At 42.6% G+C, this 22,805-nt stretch overlaps 1 protein-coding gene across 1 annotated transcript in view; it reads right to left on the reverse strand.

Annotated features, from left to right (window-relative positions):
- ptchd4 (patched domain containing 4) overlaps nucleotides 1–22,566 on the reverse strand; it is a 61,743-nt gene extending 39,177 nt beyond the window's left edge. The window contains exon 1 of the mRNA XM_033021300.1: nucleotides 21,781–22,566. Coding sequence (XP_032877191.1) covers nucleotides 21,781–22,383 — 603 coding nt within the window. The 5' untranslated portion in view covers nucleotides 22,384–22,566. The remainder of the gene's footprint in view (nucleotides 1–21,780) is intronic.
- Nucleotides 22,567–22,805: the final 239 nt, after the last annotated feature.

The raw sequence follows: 22,805 nt of genomic DNA on the forward strand, positions 1-22,805 counted from the left end.
AGCATTCTACCATTGAGCCAGCCGTTAAAATCTACGCTAAAAATCTGCCATTCCGAAAGCCGAAAAATTCTGAATTACGAAAAGTGTCTGGTCCCAAGGCTTTCGGATAAAAGGTTGTGCACCTGTAGTGCTACAATTTTTAGACCACCTTACTCACAATTGTTTTGTGGTGTGTTTTTTTAAAATCAAGTTTCATTCAGATTTATGTTATATTTTACAAGATACTCACAATTTTAACTTTACAAAATCCCACTTTGAGAAATATTTCTTCCATCTGAACTGGCAGTTACAGCTATGATGTCACAATGGGATTATAGCCCTGCCCGCTACAATGTTGCAATCCCAGGACACTGAGTTCTGCCAGCCCTAGCAAGTGCAATTGCATTTTTTTAAAGTTTAAAATGAGAGAGGATGAATAAGGGGAAATGAGCTGCCCCTGCACAGTTGGGGGCTATGGGTTAGTGGTGGAATATTGTGTTGGGGTGAACGGGTTGCGTTGGGTGAAAGGGTGAGTGGTGGAATATTGCATTGGGGGACCAGGCCTCCCATGGGGGCTATGGGTGAGTGGTGGAATATTGCGTTGGGGGAACGGGTTGCGTTAGAGGACCAGGCCTCCCATGTGACAGGGACCCAATGGGTCCCACGTAACAAATAAAATTGTGGAGGAGCAGTAACATGCAGCTGAGAAGGCACATTTTCAACTATTGCAATTCTCTTTAATAATTATATAAACACACACACACACACACACACACACACACACACACACACACACACACACACACGTGTGTGTGTGTGTTTAATTGGGTTAATACACTGAGGGTACGTACACAATTAAAATTGCTACTTTCCCAATAAAACTTTCTTGCACTCTCATTCCAAACCATTTCAATGAGGATGTTGCTGAGTTTACTTATTGACAAGCTTAAACTGATCAAAAAACCTAAATGCGCCTCTGTCTGTTATTACCCATGAGGTAGAGCCCCACATTGCCATTCTGGCATTAACAATTAGAAATGCTGTAAATTGGCAATCTTGTTTTTGAAATTATCTCAAATAGAACATACAGAGGTGCATCTCAAACAATAGTGTTGAATAGCAATTATACATGTTGATAGTCAGAATGTTGATTGTCAATGTTTGAATCACTATGGTATTCTGCTCACGCTTTAAAGAAAAATCAGCCTTCTTACTAAGATGAGATCTTGTTACAGCCAATCAAACAGAAACATTTTAATTGGAAAAAAGGCTTGAGAGAAAGCTATTAGAACTCAATCAAATAGATGTTGTAGTGCCAAAATATTTTTGCCCAAGATTTGGCATGGCAATTTTTTTCTCATCTTACATCTTACTAAAAATCAGTTTTGTCCAAAGATATAATATCTGAATTTGAATCGATGCAATAGTCAACAATTTTAATCAACATATGTGTCTTCAATTACTGAGGTGTGATATGTATTTGATGGGCTGTATAAAATAAAGAGATTTTCAAAGAGTTTTAAATATAACATAATGGAGTTAAACAACACAGAAACAGGCTTTTCAGCCCAACTCATCCAGGCCAACCAAGATGTCTATTTAAACTAATCCCATTTGTCTGTATTTTTCCTCATATTCCACTAAACCTTTTCTATCCATGAACCAATCCAATTCTCTTTTCAATGTTGTAATTTACCCACCTCTATAGTTTCCTCTGACTGCTCCTTCCATATACTCCATATACTCATGTGAAAAAGTGCCCTTTTAAATCTTTCCCCTCTCATGTTAAATCTATGCCCTCTAGTTTTAGACTCACTTACTCTGGGGAAAAGAGTGTGCCTATTCATCTTATTAATCCCCTCGTGATTTTATAAACCTCTATAAGGTCAAACCTTGGCCTCCTATGTTAGAAAAAAAGACCCAGCTATCCCACCTTTCCTTATAACTGAAACCTTCCAGACACAATAAATCTTTTTTGTACCCCTTCCAGTTCAATGTAATCCTTCTTCTTGCCGAGTTACCAGAATTGTACACAGTGCTCCATATGTGGTTTTACCAATGTATTTTACAGCAGTGGCATGATGTCCAACTCCTGTACTCGATCTGAGTCTGAAGAAGGGTCTCGACCTGAAACGTCACCTATTTCTTTTCTCCAGAGATATTACCTGACCAGCTGAGTTTCTCTGGCATTTTGTGTCTATCTTCCTGTACTCAATACACTGACAGATGAAGACAAACATGCAAAAAACTTCTTCACCACCCTGTCCAGCATCATAGCACTGTGTACCAACACCTTTATATCTCTGTATTACAGTACCTCTCAAGGCTCGACAGTGCAAGTCCTAGCCTTGTATGTCTTATCAATATGCAACAGCTCGCATCTATCTGAATTCAATGCCATCTGCTATTTCTTGGCCCATTGGCCCAGTTGATCAAGATCCTGTTGTAAACTTAGTCATCTTTCTTTACTGGCTTTCACGTCCAATTAATTCACATAAACAATGAACAACAGTGGACCAAGCACTAATCTCTATGGCACATCACTCTGAAAAAATAACCCTCTACCACCACCCTCTGTTTCCTGTCTTCAAGCCAATTTGTTGTTAATTGGCTAGCTTAACATGCATCCCATATGATCCAACCTTTCTCAACAGCCTATCATACAGTAAATTGTCAAAGAACTTGCTAATATCCATGAAGACAAGGTCTATGGCAGTTATTAAGCTAAATGAATTCTCCTATTAATCTCAAGATTAACATTTTGGCAAATTGATACAGAGTAGATAAATTGGCCTTCCTGTTAAATGTGGAGTTGTGACATATTTTGAAATAAGATGGGTTCTACTCCATGAAAGCAGTATCTGTACAAGCATTGCACAAGCATACCCAAGTTTTGGCCATTGCCAACATCCATATCCTTGGTCCTTAGGTAAATGTTCATATCTGAGGTTAAAACCTTTAACAAGCTCTGTAACTGTATACTTACAGAGTCATTGAGTCACACAGTGTGGAAACTGGCCATTCAGCCCAACTTGCTCACACCCGACCAAAGTGTCCCATCTACAGTAGTCCTACTTGCCTGCATTTGGACCATATCCTTCTAAACCTTATGGAGAAGATCTTAATTGTTACAGTGCCATATTGTAGAGCCAATATTACACTGGGCAACATCCATAAATCACAACAGCAGAAGCAAACTTCATATAGGAATCTGTCAGACAAATGCATTGAAACCAAACAATATGAGGCCACTACCAATCCCTGAACACCGTGTGCTCACTAGCTTTGGATAGCAATGGGGTGCTCCTGGTATTGTAGTTATCTCAGAGCTTAAGCCGTGCAGGTCTGAATCTGACGTCCACTAATGTTTGTATGGTGCTTGCTCCCTATGACTGGGTGGGCTTCCCCAGGTGCTCCACACCTGAAGGCATGATGATTACTAGGCTAATCGGCTACTGTAAATCGCCCCTTATGTGGCAAGGTGATGGGAGAGTCCAAATGTGTTAAGGCATGTGCAAGTGAGTAGGTAAGGGGGAACTGAGTATGAGTGGGGCTGATGAGATTCTTCTAAGAGCCAGCATAAACTCAATAGACTGAATGGCCTCCTTCTATTTCATGTGAAATGAAAATATGTAATGAACGTAATTTTTTCAATAAATATTGTAAATTTTGTCTTGGAGTAAAAAAATAATCTTTTTGTAAGAATAATGACAGCATTACCTTATCTTTAGGGTGGCATAGTGGACAGCGCAAGAGACCTGGGTTCAATCCTGACTATATGTGTTGTCTGTGTGGTGTTTGCACATTCTCCCTGTGACTGCATGGGTTTTCTGTGGCCGCTCCGGTTTTCTCCCACATTCCAAAGACGTGCTGGTTAGTAGGTTATTTGGTCTCTAAATTGTCCCTAGTACAATAGAACTAATGTACGGGTGACCAGTCGTCGGTGTGGACTCAATGGGCGAAGGGCCTGCTTCTGTGCTGTAATGCTAAAACTAAAACTAAGCAACACCAGGAGGAGGCCATTTATAAGTGATAGGAGCAGAATTAGACCATTCGGCCCATCAAGTCTCCGCCATTCAATCATGGCAGATCTATCTTTCCCTCTTAACCACATTCTCCTGACTTCTCCCCATAACTCCTGACACCCGTACTAATTACGAATATTATCTCTGCCTTGAAAATATGCATTAGGTGCAATCCCAATTCCCCCACTCTTCCTGTCCTTAAACCCAGGCAGGTGATTTGCTCTCAGCCATGTTCATTAAATCCCTTGAACTACACAAGGCATGATTTACAGTTGCTAATTAATTTATCGACACTTTTTTAGGACATGGGAGGAAACAGGAACACTGGGGGAAAACCTTTTGCTCACATGCAATTTGCTCAGTGTCAGTACCTAGAGTCGGAAGTGGATCAGGCAGTACTGCTAATTGCAGCTCCATCGCTATCATGAAAGAATTCTTGCACTTATTTTTTGACATTCCTCTCTCTATTATTTCACAAAGTTGCTGCTGCATTCAAGCTTGTTAATAATTTGTTAATAAGCCACAGTATGGTCTGTATGTCACATTAAAGACAACATTCAGCCACTTAAGACCCAAAGTTCCACAACCCAGAAAGACCTCTAAATCAAAAATAAGACGTCCCATTGCCGTTTCTGACAGCCTTTGTTTAGTGTGTCAGTCCACAGATTTAAATGTCACCCCTGAGATTTCAGCATATAATATAGGCCAACACTTGAATGCAGCACACTCAGGGCTGCACTATCTTTCAGATAAATGTTAATCAAGGGCCTGTCTGACCTCTACTTCAAAGGAAAAAGTCTCATGGCAATACAGGAAGAAGAGTGACAGCATATTCCTAGATAAAATTAATTTCAAGACCCATTGATTCACAGGATGGTATAACACAGGAAGAGGCTATTCATTGCGCTGTTCCTCTGCCAGCTCTTTGGTATAACCATCCAACAATATTCAGTGTTTTTTCTCTATAGCTCTGCAGTTTATTCTACTTTCCTTTCAGCACTTTATGTAATTTGCAGTTAAATGTCATTATTAAATCTGCTTCCAGCACACTTTCAAGCATTGCATTCAGATCACAACTTGCTGTATATAAAATTGTTTCCTTGTGTCATCTGTGTTCTTGAACTATCACATTTGATTTAGTTTCGTTTAGTTTGGAGATATAGCGTGGAAGCAGGCCCTTCAGCCCACCAAGTTGTGCTGACAAGCGGCCCCCGCACATAAACACCATCCTACACACACTAGGGACAATTTTATATTTACCAAGCCAATTAACCTACAAACCTATACTACTTTGGAGTGTGAGAGGAAACCGAAGATATCGGAGAATCACGATCACGAGTAGAACGTGATCACGAGTAGAACGTACAAACTCCGCATAGACACCACCCTTAGTCAGGATCGAACCCGGGTCTCTGGTGTTGTAAGGCAGCAACTCTACCACTGCACCACTGTATGTTTTTTTTTTCACTTATCGATCATTTTTCCAGAGTTAAAGATTAATTTAAAGATACAGCATGGATACAGCACGAATCCACGCTGACCATCAATCACCTATTCACATTAGTTCTCTGCTATTCCACTCTCTTATCCTATCCCTATGCACTAGGGGAAATTAACCTACAAAGGCCTGCATGTCTTTGGGATGTGGAAGGAAAACGAAGCACCCAGAGGAAAACCATGCGTTCACAGGGAGACATCACCCAAGGTTAGGATTGAACCCTGTTTTCTGGTGCTGTGAGGCAACAGCTCTACAAGCTGTGCCACTGTGTCACCATCATCTCTGTTTTTCCTCAAATTGGAGTGGTCTCTGGAACTAACAGCAGGGGCCTTGCCATTCTTTAAAAACGTTGGGCATCATTTTGGTTACTTTGTACCAAACTCCACTGATGCTCTGTACCTCCCTCATTTCACTGAACTTCTTTTCTGATATCTTATGTTTTCTTTGTCACGCACCCCACCAATCTGCCAATCAAACGCCACTAATCTGCATCCACCTATCACTTGCTGAGCGTTGTTATGCTCCTGCCTTTCTTTTCCAGCTTTCTCTTCCCTACCAAAATCTGAAGTAGGCTCCCAACCCAAAATGTCACCTGTACATTCCCACCTCATATGCTGATCCATCGGACCTGCTGAGTTTCTCCATCACTTATGCAAGATTCCTGCATCTGCAGTTCCATGCGTCTCCAATACAATCGGTATCACTTTCTATGTAGCTATATCACAATTTATTAGTGCTGCTCATGGAATAGATTTTCCCACTACTAAATGGCCTGTATTTATTCAGTATATATTTTCCCTATGTTTTAAACAATGGTACAACATTAGTAATCTTCAAACCTTCTGCCAAAATGTTGGTAGCCAAGATGAATTGAAAAATTGTAAAATAGGTCCCTGCAATTTGCTCGTTCCTTCCTCTAACAGCCGGCAAAATATTTTTTCCAACCCTGGTGAATTATTTATTTTCAAAAATGCAAAACCCTTTAACACTTCTTTGTTTTTAACCTTGTTTATCCCAACCGATTATGCACTATTTGCCGTCACTACAAAATTATCCTCACTCCCCACTGTAATTATTAAATAATCATTAAGACCCTCACCTACATCCTCTTCCTCCACATAAAGTTTATATTTTTGGTTTTGCAGCAGGTTCTCTTCTTTTCTCAGTTATCCTCTCTTTTTATATTTTTATGAAACATCTTTTGATTTTCCTCGACTTTAGTTTCATTTACCGAGGTACAGTTATGATCAACGATGAATGTCCTCTCACTGATACTCCTTCAATCTGCATCTATATACCTATAAAAGTCTCATCTTGTATGTATGTATACATGTGTGTGTGTGTGTGCGTGTGAATGTATGTGTTTTTCTACCATCGTCAAAACGCTACGCGCTAGCACTTAATTTTTTACATATTCTGACTCCCATTTTCCCCTTCCATGCAGTCATCAGGTTCACTTAAGATTTCATCCTATATTTTACAAGTTATTGACGATTCAGGTTTAAAAAAAGGCAAAAAAAGGTTCTCACAAACAGCCTTTTTCCAGGACTTTCCACTGATGATGTCACAATGCCACTAACAATGCATCAATCACAATGGGCTCTCAAGCTGCCGAGTGCCATAACCCAACCACCTCCCCCCTTTACCCCCCCCCCGGGTTATTCACACCCCGACCCCTCCCCCCCCCCCCCCCCCCCGGTTTATTCGCACATCCTGCCCCCTCATGATTATTCATGATTAAAGTTTCAAAAAAAGCCAAAACACCAGCTTCCAGTGACGTCACAATCCCCCCCCCCCCCCAATGGTACAGTGAAACAGAATATTCCACCACCTTCCAGTGACGTCAGGGGGAGAGCCTATTTCAAAAACAGATTCATCAGCTCCCTAACGGGTCTGCATTTAGTCTACTTGTTCACTAAAACTAAATCCAGAATTACCTCACCTCTTCTTAGGCATGCCACATACGGGTTTAAAAAGTTCTCCTAAATACAATAGGACATCTATGGTTTCTGTAACACTGTTACACTGATTATATCCCATTTAATTTTAGGGTCATTGAAATGTCCTGCTATTACTGCCCTATTGCTTTGTCAAAAAATTGCTTGCAGACTTGCTAAAGGGACCTAACCTGAGACGTTGTCTATCTATGTCCTCCAGAAATGATACCTGACCCACCAAGTTACTCCAGTACTTTGTGTGATCCCAACATCTGAAGTTCCTTGGCTTTTCAATTGTTCTGCTCTTATATCTCTCTTGTATTGTTCAGAGGGCAACAACAACTGGTCTAGTAGTATGATTGTTTATTTTTTGTTCTTTAATTCAATCCATGTAGCCTCATGTGTTGTGCTTCCTCATCCATTCTCACAGCTCTGACTATTTATTGAGCAAATATTATCAACCCATATAACCATATATCAATTACAGCACGGAAACAGGCCATCTCGGCCCTTCTAGTCCGTGCTGAACACGTATTCTCCCCTAGTCCCATCCACCCCTTCCTTCTTATCCCCCCCTCTCTCTCTCTCACATGTAATCTCCATCATGTGGGACATTGAGTTTCCAGTACTGAGGCTCTTTCAGCCATCTCAGTTATACAGTTGTAAATCTCTGGATCGTAAACTACAGAAAGCTGTAAATGCTCATTTACTGAATATACTGATGGATTTTTAGGCAACACAAAATGGGAATTATGCAGGAAGGTGGATGAGATACAGTACCTGCCAAGATCATATTGAATGGTGGAGCAGGTTCAAGATGAAATATGACTTCTGCCTGCGTTTGGTTCATGTATTGTTCTTTAATGTAAAATAATGTCACAAATTCAACAGTGCTCTAAATGTGTAGCATCACAGATTATTATTCTGCAATTAATTCAATGCACTGACACAAGTTTGAAACATAATTTCCCTCAACGTAAGGTGATCATAACCCATGCCATCCCAGCTCAAAGATAAGGACAGTGGAGCAAAACCTGTTAAAGAGATCAGACGCCCCACCATTGACTCTGTCGACACTTCACGTAGCCTCGGCAATGCAACCAATTTAATCAAAGTCTTGTCCCACCCCAACCATTCCATCTTTTGCCATCGGTCAAAATATACAGAAGCTTGAAAGTTTGCATCAGCTGCCTCAAAAACAGCTTCTTCCCCTCTGTGATCAGGCTCCTGAACTGTCCTTTCATAAGACAGGGTGTTGTCCATTTCACCTCTGTAGTTATTGTGCTGTAATAATATTGTGTACAGTTTTGGTCCCCTAATTGGAGGAAGGACATTTTTGCTATTGAGTGCAGGAGAGAGGGGGAGGGGGAGGGAGAGGGAGAGGGAGAGGGAGAGGGAGAGGGAGAGGGAGAGGGCGAGGGCGAGGGAGAGGGAGAGGGAGAGGGAGAGGGAGAGGGAGAGGGAGAGGGAGAGGGAGAGGGAGAGGGAGAGGGAGAGGGAGAGGGAGAGGGAGAGGGAGAGAGAGAGAGAGAAAATCTGCATTTTATATGTTTTAATCCATGTCCGCTTCACCCCACTGTATAATCCCAGTGATATGCATTCAACTCTTATCAGCAGCTACAAAGAGAACTGCTGGTGAGATTCTTTCCGTGTCAGTTCTCACAGGTCAGCCCATTGCAAAGTGGAACTGTTGTTGATACATCTCATTCCACAGCTAGACTCGCCACAGAGAGAGAGAGAGAGAGAGAGAGAGATATATATATATATATATATTATATATATATATGATAATGGTGCTTATCTGGTAGTCATTTGCACAAATAAAATGGCAGTAACTCATAACCAACCATAATTAATTGCAGGGAACTGAATGGTAATTACTTTCAGTTAAGGAAAGGAATGTTTATAAATGCAGAAATTTGTAATTTTTCATTGGTTCAGAGATAACTGATCTGATTGAATTAATCACAACTGCACTTAACAGTTAAATCGGCTTCTTATTTTTATTTTCATATTCACCAAAAATAATTGTTTCTGGCTATGGAAAATATAGCTTGCTTCGTAGTAGCAAAAATAGTAAGCAACCTATTTCTCTGGTTATCTTTGAAATTAATTCTGCAGACAAAACGTGTTTGATGGATATATGTAGGACTCAGAGCCTTACCAGTGTTTTAATATATCAGTTACATTGTGCTTCTGACATGTAAGGCTGCTTGTTTGCCTCAGCATGAAGGACCTGCCACACACAAACTCAACATGCGATAGCCTTGGCTACAAGGTGAAATAAATTATTAAATCATGATGAAGCTTGAAATATCTATTTGAATGCATTTGGTGCTTCCTGGCCTTTACAGTGATGCCTGGAGATGGTATTGCATGGAGATTTCATAACATAAACTAAACCAGAAAGCCTCAGAGGTTTGACAAAATCTGCATTTTATACGTTCTAATCCATGTCCGCTTCATCCCACTGTATAATCCCAGTGATATGCATTCAACTCTTATCAGCAGCGACAAAGAGAACTGCTGGTGAGATTCTTTCCGTGTCAGTTCTCACAGGTCAGCCCATTGCAAAGTGGAAATGTTGTTGATACAGTCTCCGGATTTTTTTGATGGTGCTAGAAATGGTGGCCTGGTGCTCGTCAGTGGGTTTATGGTCCAAGGGTAAGTAGGAGGAGGTGAAGGGTTTCGGCCCGAAACGTCGCCTATTTCCTTCGCTCCATAGATGCTGCTGCACCCGCTGAGTTTCCCCAGCAATTTTGTGTACCTGTTGTTGATACATCTCATTCCACAGCTAGACTCGCCACAGAGTCCAGGGCATTTCTGACATGAGCGACTGGACACACTGTGTGTTTGGCACTTTGGCTTTGTACCAACTTGTATGGTCTGATTCACTTGAATCGGGACATTAACCTTTGTGGAATTGCTATATGACATAAAATGACTTCATTAGTTTATTTTAACAAGCATTACTGTTTCTAATGCACTTCAGAAAATATGTTTCAGTTAGATTTATTAATGCTAAATGTTGTTTAATTTTTCAATTATTTGAATTGTTCATTTATTTTACATGCCCCTGATTTTATTGACATCACAAGCTGTCCAGTCCATTATTCGTATAAAGTGTGAAACATTTTTGAACGTCATAATCAGCTTGTTCATGGATGAGTGCCGCAGATGTCAACAATTTTATGAAAGCATGGGGACAGGCCAGGTAAAAGCTACCTGACCCTTAATCCTGCTCCACCATTCAGTAAGAGGTGGCTGATTCAATCTTGGCCTCAATATCACTCTCTCACACTCTTCACCACGTCCTCTGTAATTTATACTTTTGTCAATTTCACAATATTCAATGACTGTTCAAGGAGGTAAGGGGAGACCTGATAGAAGTACATAAAATTAAGAGAGGCTTGGGAAGGGAAGGCAGTCTGAACCTTTGCCCCCAGGTTGTTAACACGTTTAGTTTAGTTTATTATTGTCACGTGTACTGAGGTAAGGTGCAAACCTTTTGTTTGTGTGCCATCCAGTCAAAGAAAAGACTATACATGAACCCAATCCAATTATCCACAGTGCACAGACAAACGATAAACGGTACACAGGTGAGAGAGGCAAGTTTTAAAGAAGATGTAAGGTGTACGTTTTTTATGAAGAGGACATTGAGTGCCTGGAACGCGCTGCTGGGGCTGGTGGTGGAGGCAGATACGATAGTGGCATTTAAGAGGCTATTGGATAGGCACATGGATATGCAGGGAATAGATATGGATTATGAGCAGGCAGTTAAGAGTTGGTGTTGCCATCATGTGACATTGTGGACCGAAGGGCCTGCACCTGTGCTTTTCTATGCTCTATGACTCTGCATACCCACCAGTTTGAGATTGTGGATTCCAGAGATCCTTGACACTCTGAGAGATTAAATTCCTCTCCATCTGAAATGTGCAACTTATTCCAAAACATTCCCCCCTGGTTCTAGATACCACTATTAGAGGAACTATTGTCTCAGCAACGACCCTGGGACTAATAGGTTTCATTAAAATTATCTCTCATTCTTTTATTTTCAAATAATTTTAGACTCAGCCTCCCTTCATATGTCAATCTCTCCATCATAGGAATAAAATATCATGAATGGTCTCTGCACTATGTCCTACGCAAACACATCCTCCGCAAAATATGGAGACCAAAATTGGAGGCAGTACTCCAAGTTCTGTCTCACTAGCACCCGGTAAAGTTTAACTAAAAACATCCCATCTTTTATAGCTACCCTTGCAATAAAGGCAAACATTTCATTAGCCTTCTTTATTATTCGCTGAAGCTGTTTGTTGACCTAATGAATTTCATGCATTAAGATCCCTGTGTTATACTGATTTATGGGTGAATGGTAATCTTGAGTGAACTGACTTAAACAGAATATTTTGTTTCCGCCAGCAACACAGGAGAAGAGGTTATATCCTATGAATCTCAGCAGGATTGAGATATAGATTACAGAACGAAAATACAGTTTCAAACTGCTGCATCATTAATAGAAACAATTCTCATTCTTTGCAACATCTCCAAAGTTGTTTCACAATTAGAAGGAATAGGTGAACTAGAAGTTAGGGAAATTGTTCAATAATTTTAGGGAAGATAGAAGAGTAAAAACAATTATAATCCGTGGGCTCCTTGAGGCTGAAGTTGTCGCTAACTTGTGTCTAAAAGAAGATGGAATAAAACAAGTAAAGATTTTGGGTAGAACTATAAGACTGCAGCAGGGGAGGCACGAAATTAATTCACACATCTTTGAAAAATACATTATTGTGTTGTAGAAAATCAACAACAGGATAGAATTTTGAGCACATTTCGGAGGGTTTCCAACCAAGGGGAGATTATCTCACTTGCTTGATGAAATTATTGACACTATTTTCAATTTAATTATTCAATTATTCAATGACACTTTATTGTCACATGTAGCTAGGTACAGTGAAATGTTTTGTTTTGCATACAACCTGGTAAATCATCCCACAGACCTCACCTAGACAGTACACGAGGCACCAGGTATCCGGCATTGACAAACAATGCCATATTGTGCAGAATCATAAAGATTTAAGGCATTGAGAGGAAGCCATTCAGCCCATCAAATCTGCACTGACCAAAATTGACTTATTTAGATTAAACTCACTTCTCATCTCTAAGGCTATTGCTTGGGTTATTATTGTTCAAGTGGTCACCAAGGTACATTTAAAATGTGACGAGAGGTTTTGCCTTGGCTCTCCTTTCAGACAGAAGGGTAACCGCCACTGCTTTGTGGGGGGGAAAATATTTTATCAACACACTGTAAACATTCTATCTTAAATAGCTGACTCTTGGTTATTGCCGTCTCCGCTAAAGGGAACAGTTTCTTTCAAGTTACCCTGTCTAAGCCTTTGATACACACAAAAAGCTGGAGTAACTCAGCGGGACAGGCAGCATCTCTGGAGAAAAGGAATGGGTGACGTTTCAGGTCGAGACCCTTCTTCAGACTGGGTAGGGATAGCGGAAATGAGAGATATAGATGGTGTTGTGGAGAGATAAAGAGCAATGAATGAAAGATATGCAAAAAAGTAATGATAATGAAGGAAACAAACAATTGTAAGCTGTTTGGAGGGTGAAAATGAGAAGCAAGTGCGACTTGGATGGAGGAGGGATAGAGAGGGAGGGAATGCCGGGGCTACCTGAAGTGAAATAAATCAATATTCACACCACTGGGCTGTAAGCTGCCCAAGAGAAATATGAGATGCTGTTCCTCCAATTTGCGTTTAGTCTCACTCTGACAATGGAGGAGACCAAGGATAGAAAGGTCCGTGTAGGAATGGGAAGGAGAATTAAAGTGTCCAGTAACCGGGAGATCAGGTTGCTTCATGTGGGCTGAACAATGGTGTTCCGTGAAACGATCGCCCAGTCTGCGTTTGGTCTCGCTGATGTATAAGGGTCCACATCTTGAACAACGGATACAGTAAATGAGGTTGCGGGAGGTGCAAGCGAACCTCTGCCTAACCTGTAAGGGCTGTCAGGGTCCCTGGACAGAGTCGAGGGAGAAGGTATAGCCACAGGTGTTGCATCTCCTCCAGTTGCAGGGGAAGTTACCTGGGGAGGGGGTGGTTTGGGTGGGAAAGGATGAGATAACCAGGAAGTTGCGGAGGGATCAGTCTCTGCGGAAGGCGGAAAGGGGTGAAGATGGGAAAATGTGGCTAGTGATGGGATCCTGTTGGAGGTGCCAGAAATTTCACAGGATTATGTGTTGTATGCAGCGGCTGATGGGGTGGAAGGTAAGGATTAGGGGGACTTTGTCTCTGTTGTGACTAGGGGGATGGGGAGTAAGGGCGGAGCTGCGGGGTACTGAGGAGACACGAGTGAGGGCCTCATCTATGATGGGAGACCCCCGTTCCCTAAAGAATGAGAAAATGTTCTAGTATTGAACACCTCATCTTGGGCGCAGATGCTGCGTAGACGGAGGAATTGGGAGCAGGGGATAGAGTCTTTGCAGGAAGCAGGGTGGAAAGAAGTGTAGTTGGGATAGTTGTGGGAGTCAGTGGGTTTGTAATAGACGTCAGTCAATAGTCTATTTCTTGAGATGGAGACTGTGAGATCAAGAAAGGGGAGATGGTCCAAGTAAATTTGAGTGCAGGATGAAAATTGATGGTGAAGTTGATGAAGTCCATGAGTTCTACATGGGTGCAGGAGATAGCACTGATGTAATGCAACGGAGGTAGAGTTCGAGGATAGGGTCAGTGTACGCCTGGAACAGGGATTGTTCAACGTATCGTACAAAGAGGCAGGCATAGCTGGAGCTCTTGCAGGAGTTGGACGGAGGAAGTGGGAGGAGTCGAAGGAGAAGTTGTTGAGGGTGAGGACCAGCTCTGCTAGGTAAAGTGTTAGTAGAGGGAAATTGGATAGTTCCGCGGTCGACAAAGAAAACGGAGGGCTTTAAGGCCTTCCTGGTGGGGAATGAAGGTGGAGAGTAAAGATGAGGGAGTGGGGGCTCGAAAAGCGGAAGTCATTAAAGAGACGAAGGGCATGTGACATATCTTGGACAAAGTACGGGAGAGATGGGACCAGGGGGGATAGCCCTTGTCCAAAGCCCTAGTGAGACCAAACCTGGAGTATTGTGTGCAGTTTTGGTCCCCTAATTTGAGGAAGGACATTCTTACTATTGAGGGAGTGCAGCGTAGGTTTACAAGGTTTACAAGGTTTACATAATTCCCGTGATGGCGGGACTGTCATGTGCTGAGAGAATGGAGCAGCTGGGCTTGTACACTTTGGAGTTTATAAGAACGAGAGGGGATCTCATTGAAACATATAAGATTGTTAAGGGCTTGGACACGCTAGAGGCAGGAAACATGTTCCCGATGTTGGGGGAGTCCAGAACCAGGGGCCACAGTTTACAAATAAGGAGTAAGCCATTTAGAACGGAGACGAGGAAACACTTTTTCTCACAGAGAGTGGTGAGTCTGTGGAATTCTCTGCCTCAGAGGACAGTGGAGGCAGGTTCTCTGGATGCTTTCATGAGATAGCTAGATAGGGCTCTTAAAAATAGCGGAGTCGGGGGATATGGGGAGAAGGCAGGAACGGGGTACTGATTGGGGATGATCAGCCATGATCACATTGAATGGCAGTGCTGGCTCAAAGGGCCAAGGCCTACTCCTGCACCTATTGTCTATTGTCTATTGAGTCAAGGTACGTATAAATAATTTTCGTGGGACAGGAGCAGGCAGAAATAGTAGGATTAAACGAGAACTTACCAGTTTGAAGTTTGATCTGTATTTTATGAGGAGTTACGATGAGGGATTACGTGAAGAACCCCGCCACGACGCATGCGTGTCATTCTTCAAAGCAGCGGTGTGAAATCACAGATAACTGTAATGACTAAACATAGTAAGATTAGAGAAGAGATACCAGTTAAGTATATGATCAAGGGTGGGAGCGGAGGGCACGTAATCCCTCATCGTAACTCCTCATAAAATACAGATCAAACTTCAAACTGGTAAATTCTCGTTTAATCTTACTATTTTACTTCGGAGTCACGTGAGTGACTACGTGAAGATTTTAAAGCTCTGTGATTTCATGCCGTGGAAACGAGTCCATGCATCACATCTGCCTTGATGACTGTAGGAGGAATTGTGTTAACATAATTTGGACATGAATTTGACATTGAAATCATAAAATTTATTAACACAAATTTATAACCCCTTTTTATGGGTTTAAATTAATTTACAGAACTTAAAATTGTTTCTGCAAACGTTCCAGGTTTCATTACTGGTTTATTGTAAAATAATTGGAATGTTTTTTCCCCCCCAGACCATCCTGCTGCCTTGAGGATTTGGTCCATTGGGACATCCAACGGTATCGCTGCCGATGTAGCTGCAGCCCTGGTGGAATGAGATTTAAAATATTAGTATCCACCCCAGCCTGTGTTAGCACCTGTTTCAACCATCTTGAGATGGTCTGGACCATCACTCTTTTGTGTGGTTGCTAGTGGCAGACAAAAAAGTGCCTTCTCATTGCCTCTTAGGATTTTCGTTTTCTCCATGTATAACGACAGATGTCTTACTATACACAGACGGTCATCTGTTGGGTATGACCTAAATTGTATATTGAGGCCTGCTGATCCCTGTCTGTTCTGCTTACTAACTCATAGATATGAAACGTAATATTTTCTGTTGAGGAAGTCATGTTGTCCAGTCTTAGTTTATGCAGTGACTGTACCCTTTGTGCCGTGACCAATGCCATTAGCATGACTGTTTTTAATGTCAGTCTGTGTAGGGACAGAGCTGTTATTGGAGACCAATTCCTGAGCATCTTCAGGATAATAATTACATCCCATATTTGGGAGTACCTGGTTCTTGGGGGATTAGTATTAAAAATTCCCCTCATAAGTTTTGTTACCAGTGGGTGAGTCCCAACAGAGTAACGCTCTGTCCCCTGCCATAGGTAAGTCGATAGGGCACTTCTGGCGCAGTTGATGGCACTGTAACTGAGCCCCTCATCATAGTGGAGGCCTGCCAGATATTCCAGAACAGACGGGATGTTCATGTCTCTGTAGGTGATGTTGTTTTTATGGCAGTGCATCGCCCACTTCCTGATATAGACCAGATACTGTTTTTTGGTTGACTGTCTTTGGGCCGCCGAGATCATGTTCACTGTTCAGTCCGTCAGTCCCAGTTGTAGTAGAGGTGTTTTTATAACTCTACAAATTAATAAGTATAAATGTTTATGGCATGGGTGGCTATCCCTTGTTACGGGATGTAGCAATAAATCTGGTCTATGTGGGATGGTGATACATGGTTCTAATACCATGTTTAATACCACTGGGGACCATGGTTGAGTAGGCCAATCGGGTACTACCAATACCAGACGCAGAGTCTTGTTGTATTTTCCTTAATACCCGACTGATGAGGCAGAAAGGAGGGAATGCGTAAATAAACAATTCCCCCCCCCCCCCCCCCCCCCCCATTTGAATAGTCTCCCGCCCGGCCGTGGTGTTCTGGCCGGCGCGGGACCAAAAGTCGGCACAGCTGATCCCTTACGGTGCTTGTGCCTTCAGCTGCTGCCGGCTCCCGCAACTTCGCGGTCCTCCCCAGCCAGCTTCACTCGCAGCACTTGTGGACACTATTTTGTCCAGCTTCCCCCCTGTGAAAAAACAGCGCGGGGAACAAAACTACCGCAGAGTAAATTTCTTACCTGCAGGTCGCGGTTTCAAACTTACCGCTGCGGGGGAACGTTCTCCCCCGCCTGTCGACTTGCAAGCGTGAAAGCGATATGACACGCATGCGTCGTGGCAGGGTTCTTCACGTAGTCACTTACATGACTCCGAAGTAAAACAATGGGTCTACCAGGGCAGTTGTGTTTGTGGATTTTGGGGAGAAGGCCTTTGATAATTTAATATGTTTCAATTATACTTCCCCTTCCACAAAAAGCACCCTCTTATGGCTCATCATAACTCTTGTTTTCTAGCCTAGCGGCATTCTTGTAAATCTGCATCCACACAAGTTATCGAGTGCTTTATTCTGTTCGAGCTGACCTTGCTTAGTTTAGATAGACACAAAAAGCTGGAGTAATTCAGCGGGACAGGCAGCATCTCTGGAGAGAAGGATTGGATGACGTTTTGGGTCGAGACCCTTCTTCAGACTTGCTTAGTTTAGTTTAGATTAGAGTTACGGTACGGAAACAGGCCCTTCGGCCCACCGAGTCTGCACCGATCAGTGATCCCTGCATATTAACACTATCCTACACTATTTTTACATTTATACCAAGCCAATTAACTTACAAACCTGTACATCTTTGGAGTGTGGGAGGAAACCAAAGTTCTCGGAGAAAACCCACGCAGATCACGGGGAGAATGTGCAAACTCCATCCAGACAAGCACCCATAGCCAGGATTGAACCTGGGACTGGCGCTGTAATGCCCCTGTCCCACTTAGGAAATCTGAACGGAAACCTCTGGAGACTTTGTGCCCCACCCAAGGTTTCCATGCGGTTCCCGGAGGTTGCAGATGGTTGCCGGAGGTTGCAGGTAGTGGAAGCAGGTAGGGAGACTGACAAAAACCTCCGGGAACCACACGGAAACCTTGGGTGGGGTGCAGAGTCTCCAGAGGTTTCCGTTCAGATTTCCTAAGTGGGACAGGGGCATTAGGCAGCCAATCCATCGCTGTGCCACTGTGCCGCCCATTTTGTATTCCTCGCCATTAACAACAAGAATCTGGTACACTTCCTTAATCACTGTTCTGGTATTTTCAAGGATTTAAAGACATACAATCCAAGATGCTTGTATCTGCCTTTTCTTCTTAGTGCCCCATGACTTACTCTCTCACATTCTTTGCCTCCCAAAAACATTACTCCTACTTCACTGAACTGAATTCTTAACCTGTCCATTGATATTTTCCTGTAGTTTACAATTTCCTTCCTCACTATCAACCACATTATCAGTTTTTATTTTGTCCAAACACTCCTTAATCATGGGTTCCACATTTATCAAAGTAATTGAAATATAGACCACTAAAAGGATGTTGCTGAAACCTGTTGGATCCTGCTATATACAGAGGTGCGTCAATAATCTTCCAGTTGGCCACCCTCCTTTGTTGCCTGCCAATGAGGCAATTTTGTATCCAACATCATTTTGCCTTTGCCTTCCTAATTTCCTCCCAAATGTTATGAGTTCACCTTTAATACTCCTCTGGCGATGCCGAGCTCACATACGCGATGTTTAACACTCTCTGAAATGTTCAGCTCTCAGAATCTATCATAAGCTTCATATAAAGCAGCAGTCACTGCTCGGGCAAGGGCATTTCCAAATGTTTATCCAATGGAAACAGTTACAGAGATAAAAAACAAACAAACCTAGAGCAGAAAGGCCTATACCCGTGAAAGCTCTCCACTGATTTACAGATAATGTTGACAAATGCAAAAATAACTGGAAAATCAGTGTTAGGAATGCATCCTTTAGGGATTCTTGAGCCGGCAGCATGGGATGTAACAATAAACCACTGCAGAAGGTGCAATCTAGTATGTAAGTGTGAGACCAAGAGAGGGAGTCCACTTAACCAGGGGACAGAGTGAAGAGTTTGAATTGTGAAAACTGGAAAACGTTGAGGATGATGCAATCTGACCTGTAATATTCAGATTATTCCTGATTTTCTTCTTTTTTTTTAAAATTGAGGTTTACGATTAAGCTGTGGTTAGGTTTTTTTTGGATTGGAACTGGGATTGAGGGAAATGATAGTGTGGAGTCATTTGTAAATGTAACATTCTTTAAATACAATATCTCATTAATTCTCCCTTTAAGCTCTTGGCTTCTTACAAGCCAGGACAACAGTAAGCATCACAATAAGATTTCACTGAAAAGTTTTGATAGAAAATACAATGTTAATTATGCTCCTATGTGGGTATATTTTCTTTGGCTTTTCAAGTCACTCTTTAAAATCTTTGATATCAAAAAAGGCTCTGAGAAACAAACTCCCTGCTTTGCTTTGGACAAGTTGTAGGGTATAGGTGACAAGCTGTGCTGTTCTATTACATGTTGTAAATTCTGTCTGCTTCATCTTTTCAAGGGTGGTGCAGCGCAATAGATCTAATTCATCTGTCCACTGGAGAGGCATTATTTTACTGATGCCTTTATTTATTGCCTTTATCACTGGAGTAACTCAGCGGTCAGCCAGCATCTCTGGAGAAAAGAAATAGGTGACGTTTTGGGTCGAGACCCTTCTTCAGACTGAAGTAGTAATTAAAATCCTTTGTGCTGATGCAAGGTACGTTTTTCAGCAATTACACTTCAGGTAGCAGCTTACTAAATATGTTAAACAATCCTCCAGATGTGTATGTGATCCAAAATACGTCCACTTGCAATTCAAGTACCGAAAAACTATTCACAATTGTATCTTCATCTGCACAGAAATTTGCACACTAACACATTTGTTCATCACCAATGATGTACAAGTTTGATTTCATGCACAAAATAACTCTTGATTGCTCCTTCAAGCATTGTAAGATGGCACTCAACTGTCCTTTCACTTAATTGGATAGTCTTTCTCCACCATATCTGCATGCACCACAACTGTATGTGAAACGTTAACTCATCATGGTTTCATTTGGTTAGACCCCGGCTTCCAGTGCACCTCTGCTTAACTGGACTACTGCACTCACCCCTCACATTGCATTCTACAGTTTTTCCCGCTTCCTTCTCCTGACCACCAACATACATGGGAACTGTATTTATGTCCTGAGTGGAAAAGCACACAGAAATCCTCCCCACCAGATGAGTAGGTGAATGTACAGTGGCAAACAATATTAAAGTTGTTATGTCAGTCATACTTCCGCTGCTGCATTCAGCATAAATATTAATAAAAAACAAAGTTTGAAATATTACTCCCCTTTGCAATTATCAATCAGCCCCGAACAAGTCTGAAGAAGGGTCTCCACCCGAAACATCACCCATTCCTACTCTCCAGAGATGCTGCCTGTCCCGCTGAGTTACTTCAGCATATTTTGTCTATCTTCGATTTAAACCAGCATCTACAGTTCCTTCCTACACAGTTTATTCTCACAATCTCATACATGGCTCCCATGTTAGGATTATTCACCATATGCATGAATGTACTGAATGTAAAGCATAACTGCATAAACAGCTGTGTCAATTTCCTAATTTAAGGTTTCTGTTCCCTCACTAAACGAACATTTAACACATTTTCATGGCCTTCATTCTTTCATATTTCAGAAACGTATATGGCAACACTCTGAATCATGTACTCCTCTATCTAATCTATGGCCTGAGTGCAACGCAACGTTTCTGACTAGCCATTTCATGCCACTATCTTTGCAGGTCAGTGAACGACAGGGAGAGCTAGCATTTCTGTTGCAATATCCACACTGAAGAAGGATGGTGTCAGTGATTATCACAAGCTAATACCTCAAACGGCTCAGTTCTAATCTCCAGCACTTTACCGTACCTGCCTTTATAATCGACCGGATAACCCTTTCAATAGTACGCAAAGTGCGGGAGTAACCCAGCGGGCCAGGTAGCAACTCTAGAGGACATGAGACATGCCCGCTGAAACCATGTCCTTCAGAGATGCTGTCAGACCCGCTGAGTTACTCCAGCACTTTGTGTTCTACGCAAGATTCCAGCATCTACGCTTTCTTGTGTCTACACAACCCTCTCAATGTACTAGCAGTGCTCCACATTCCTTGTTCTAGAAACACCGACGCGTTTAAGTGCCACTTGTAAAGCTCAGGACTACGTTAATTCAAGGAAGAGTAATTCATTTGCTTTTCAAAATGGAAAAAAAACTATCTTCTGAATTTTAGAAACAACGTATCCCAAATCATTGAACTTCAAATTGCGAATAAAACGTCAAAATGACGACTCTTGGTGGTGCAGTATTTCTAAAGATCTGCTGGCTCTTTTATTCTGGCTGGTGAGGCTGCGCGCTTCGTGTTTCTGTGCCACATCCCTTAAACTGCAATAAATGGGGGAAATCCTAGATTTTTGCTGCAACTCTAAACGCGAGCAGCTCCACGCTTCCAATCTCTGCCTCTAACACTTGATATACCCCCTGTCCCAAATACTTCCCGTGACACTTGCACTCTTGAAACTACGGCAAACTTCTCCTTCTCTCCCACAATTTGCACGTTTGGTCAGTGTTACTTTTTTCTCTTTTTTTGTTTGCTACAGCCAAACGCAATCGTTAAGCGATTAACCCCAAGGCTTTTCCTTGCTCTGTCTACAAATAAAGTAACTGGCAAAGCCTCGCGATGTGGCGTGTTTCTCGACAATCTTAGCGGACGCTACATCAAAAATAAATAGATGGCTGTTCAGCCGAATGGAGTAGAGGGTTCACCTTTAATTCGGCGTTGGGGTAGCGCAGGGATTTCCTCGGTCCCGTGTTGTTAGCCAGCGCAGCTTGATTCAGATCGTCCAGCAGTTCGATGATATCGTCAAGCACGCACCTCTTGTCTCTGTTCCGCAACATACAAATATGAGAGAAGGAATAGCTGAAACCCGAGCCGTTGACTCGCATCTCCAACACGGCTTTGTGCATCTGCAAGATCTGATCCGCTCTCTCCAGGATGTCAGCGCCCGACAGGGAGGTGAGTACCACCCTCCCGTAGTTGCCCGGGGTATGCAAAGCCGAGTACAGGTTGTTCTTCGACTGGTTGATGGAGAAAAGACTGTTCACCAGGGTCCTCTCGATCTTGGCCAGGCTGTGCCTGGGCGCCGCCAGCAACTCCAGGTCAGTTTCACGCTGAAATTTATTGAGGAATGTGGCCCCGAACAGAATGGACAGGATGGAGGGCACTGTCAGGAAAAAGACGGGATGTCTGCTCACGAATAATCCCAACCAGTAGAAACATCCCTTCAGCCCTGAGTACACGACTTGCCGCAGCATCCTCCTCCAGCTCTTGCAGATCCCCCAGCCCTGGATTCTTTCTGTTAGGCTCATCTGACACCTGGCTTGCCCCTTTTTTTTTGTTACTTGTCAATCCACACCAATCCTTTTTTGGGTAATACTCTAGGAAGACTGCAGCAATTCGCAGCAGCCGGCCAACTATTGATCAGTCAGGGCTTTTTTTTTTGTTTTAAGGCCAGCCCTCGCTTCGCCATTGAGCAGCAATAGTTTTATTTCCACCGCATCGCCCTCCATACATGTGTGCATTGGGGAGCGAGCGAGCGGTATAGGACTGTGGGGAATGCTGTATGGGCGTATTCTAATTTGTGGAGCTACTCGAGCCCAGTGTGTGTGATTGTGAATGGAGGAGGACGTCGGAAGGCTATTTTTAGAGCCTGCCACAGACAACTCTGAATCTCGAATGAATGGAGCATCCGGCTCTGAGCTGGAACCGTTCAAATCACGGGCAAGGGTTT

This window comes from Amblyraja radiata, chromosome 5 (assembly GCF_010909765.2).
Source record: "Amblyraja radiata isolate CabotCenter1 chromosome 5, sAmbRad1.1.pri, whole genome shotgun sequence".
Taxonomy (NCBI): Eukaryota; Metazoa; Chordata; class Chondrichthyes; order Rajiformes; family Rajidae; genus Amblyraja; species Amblyraja radiata.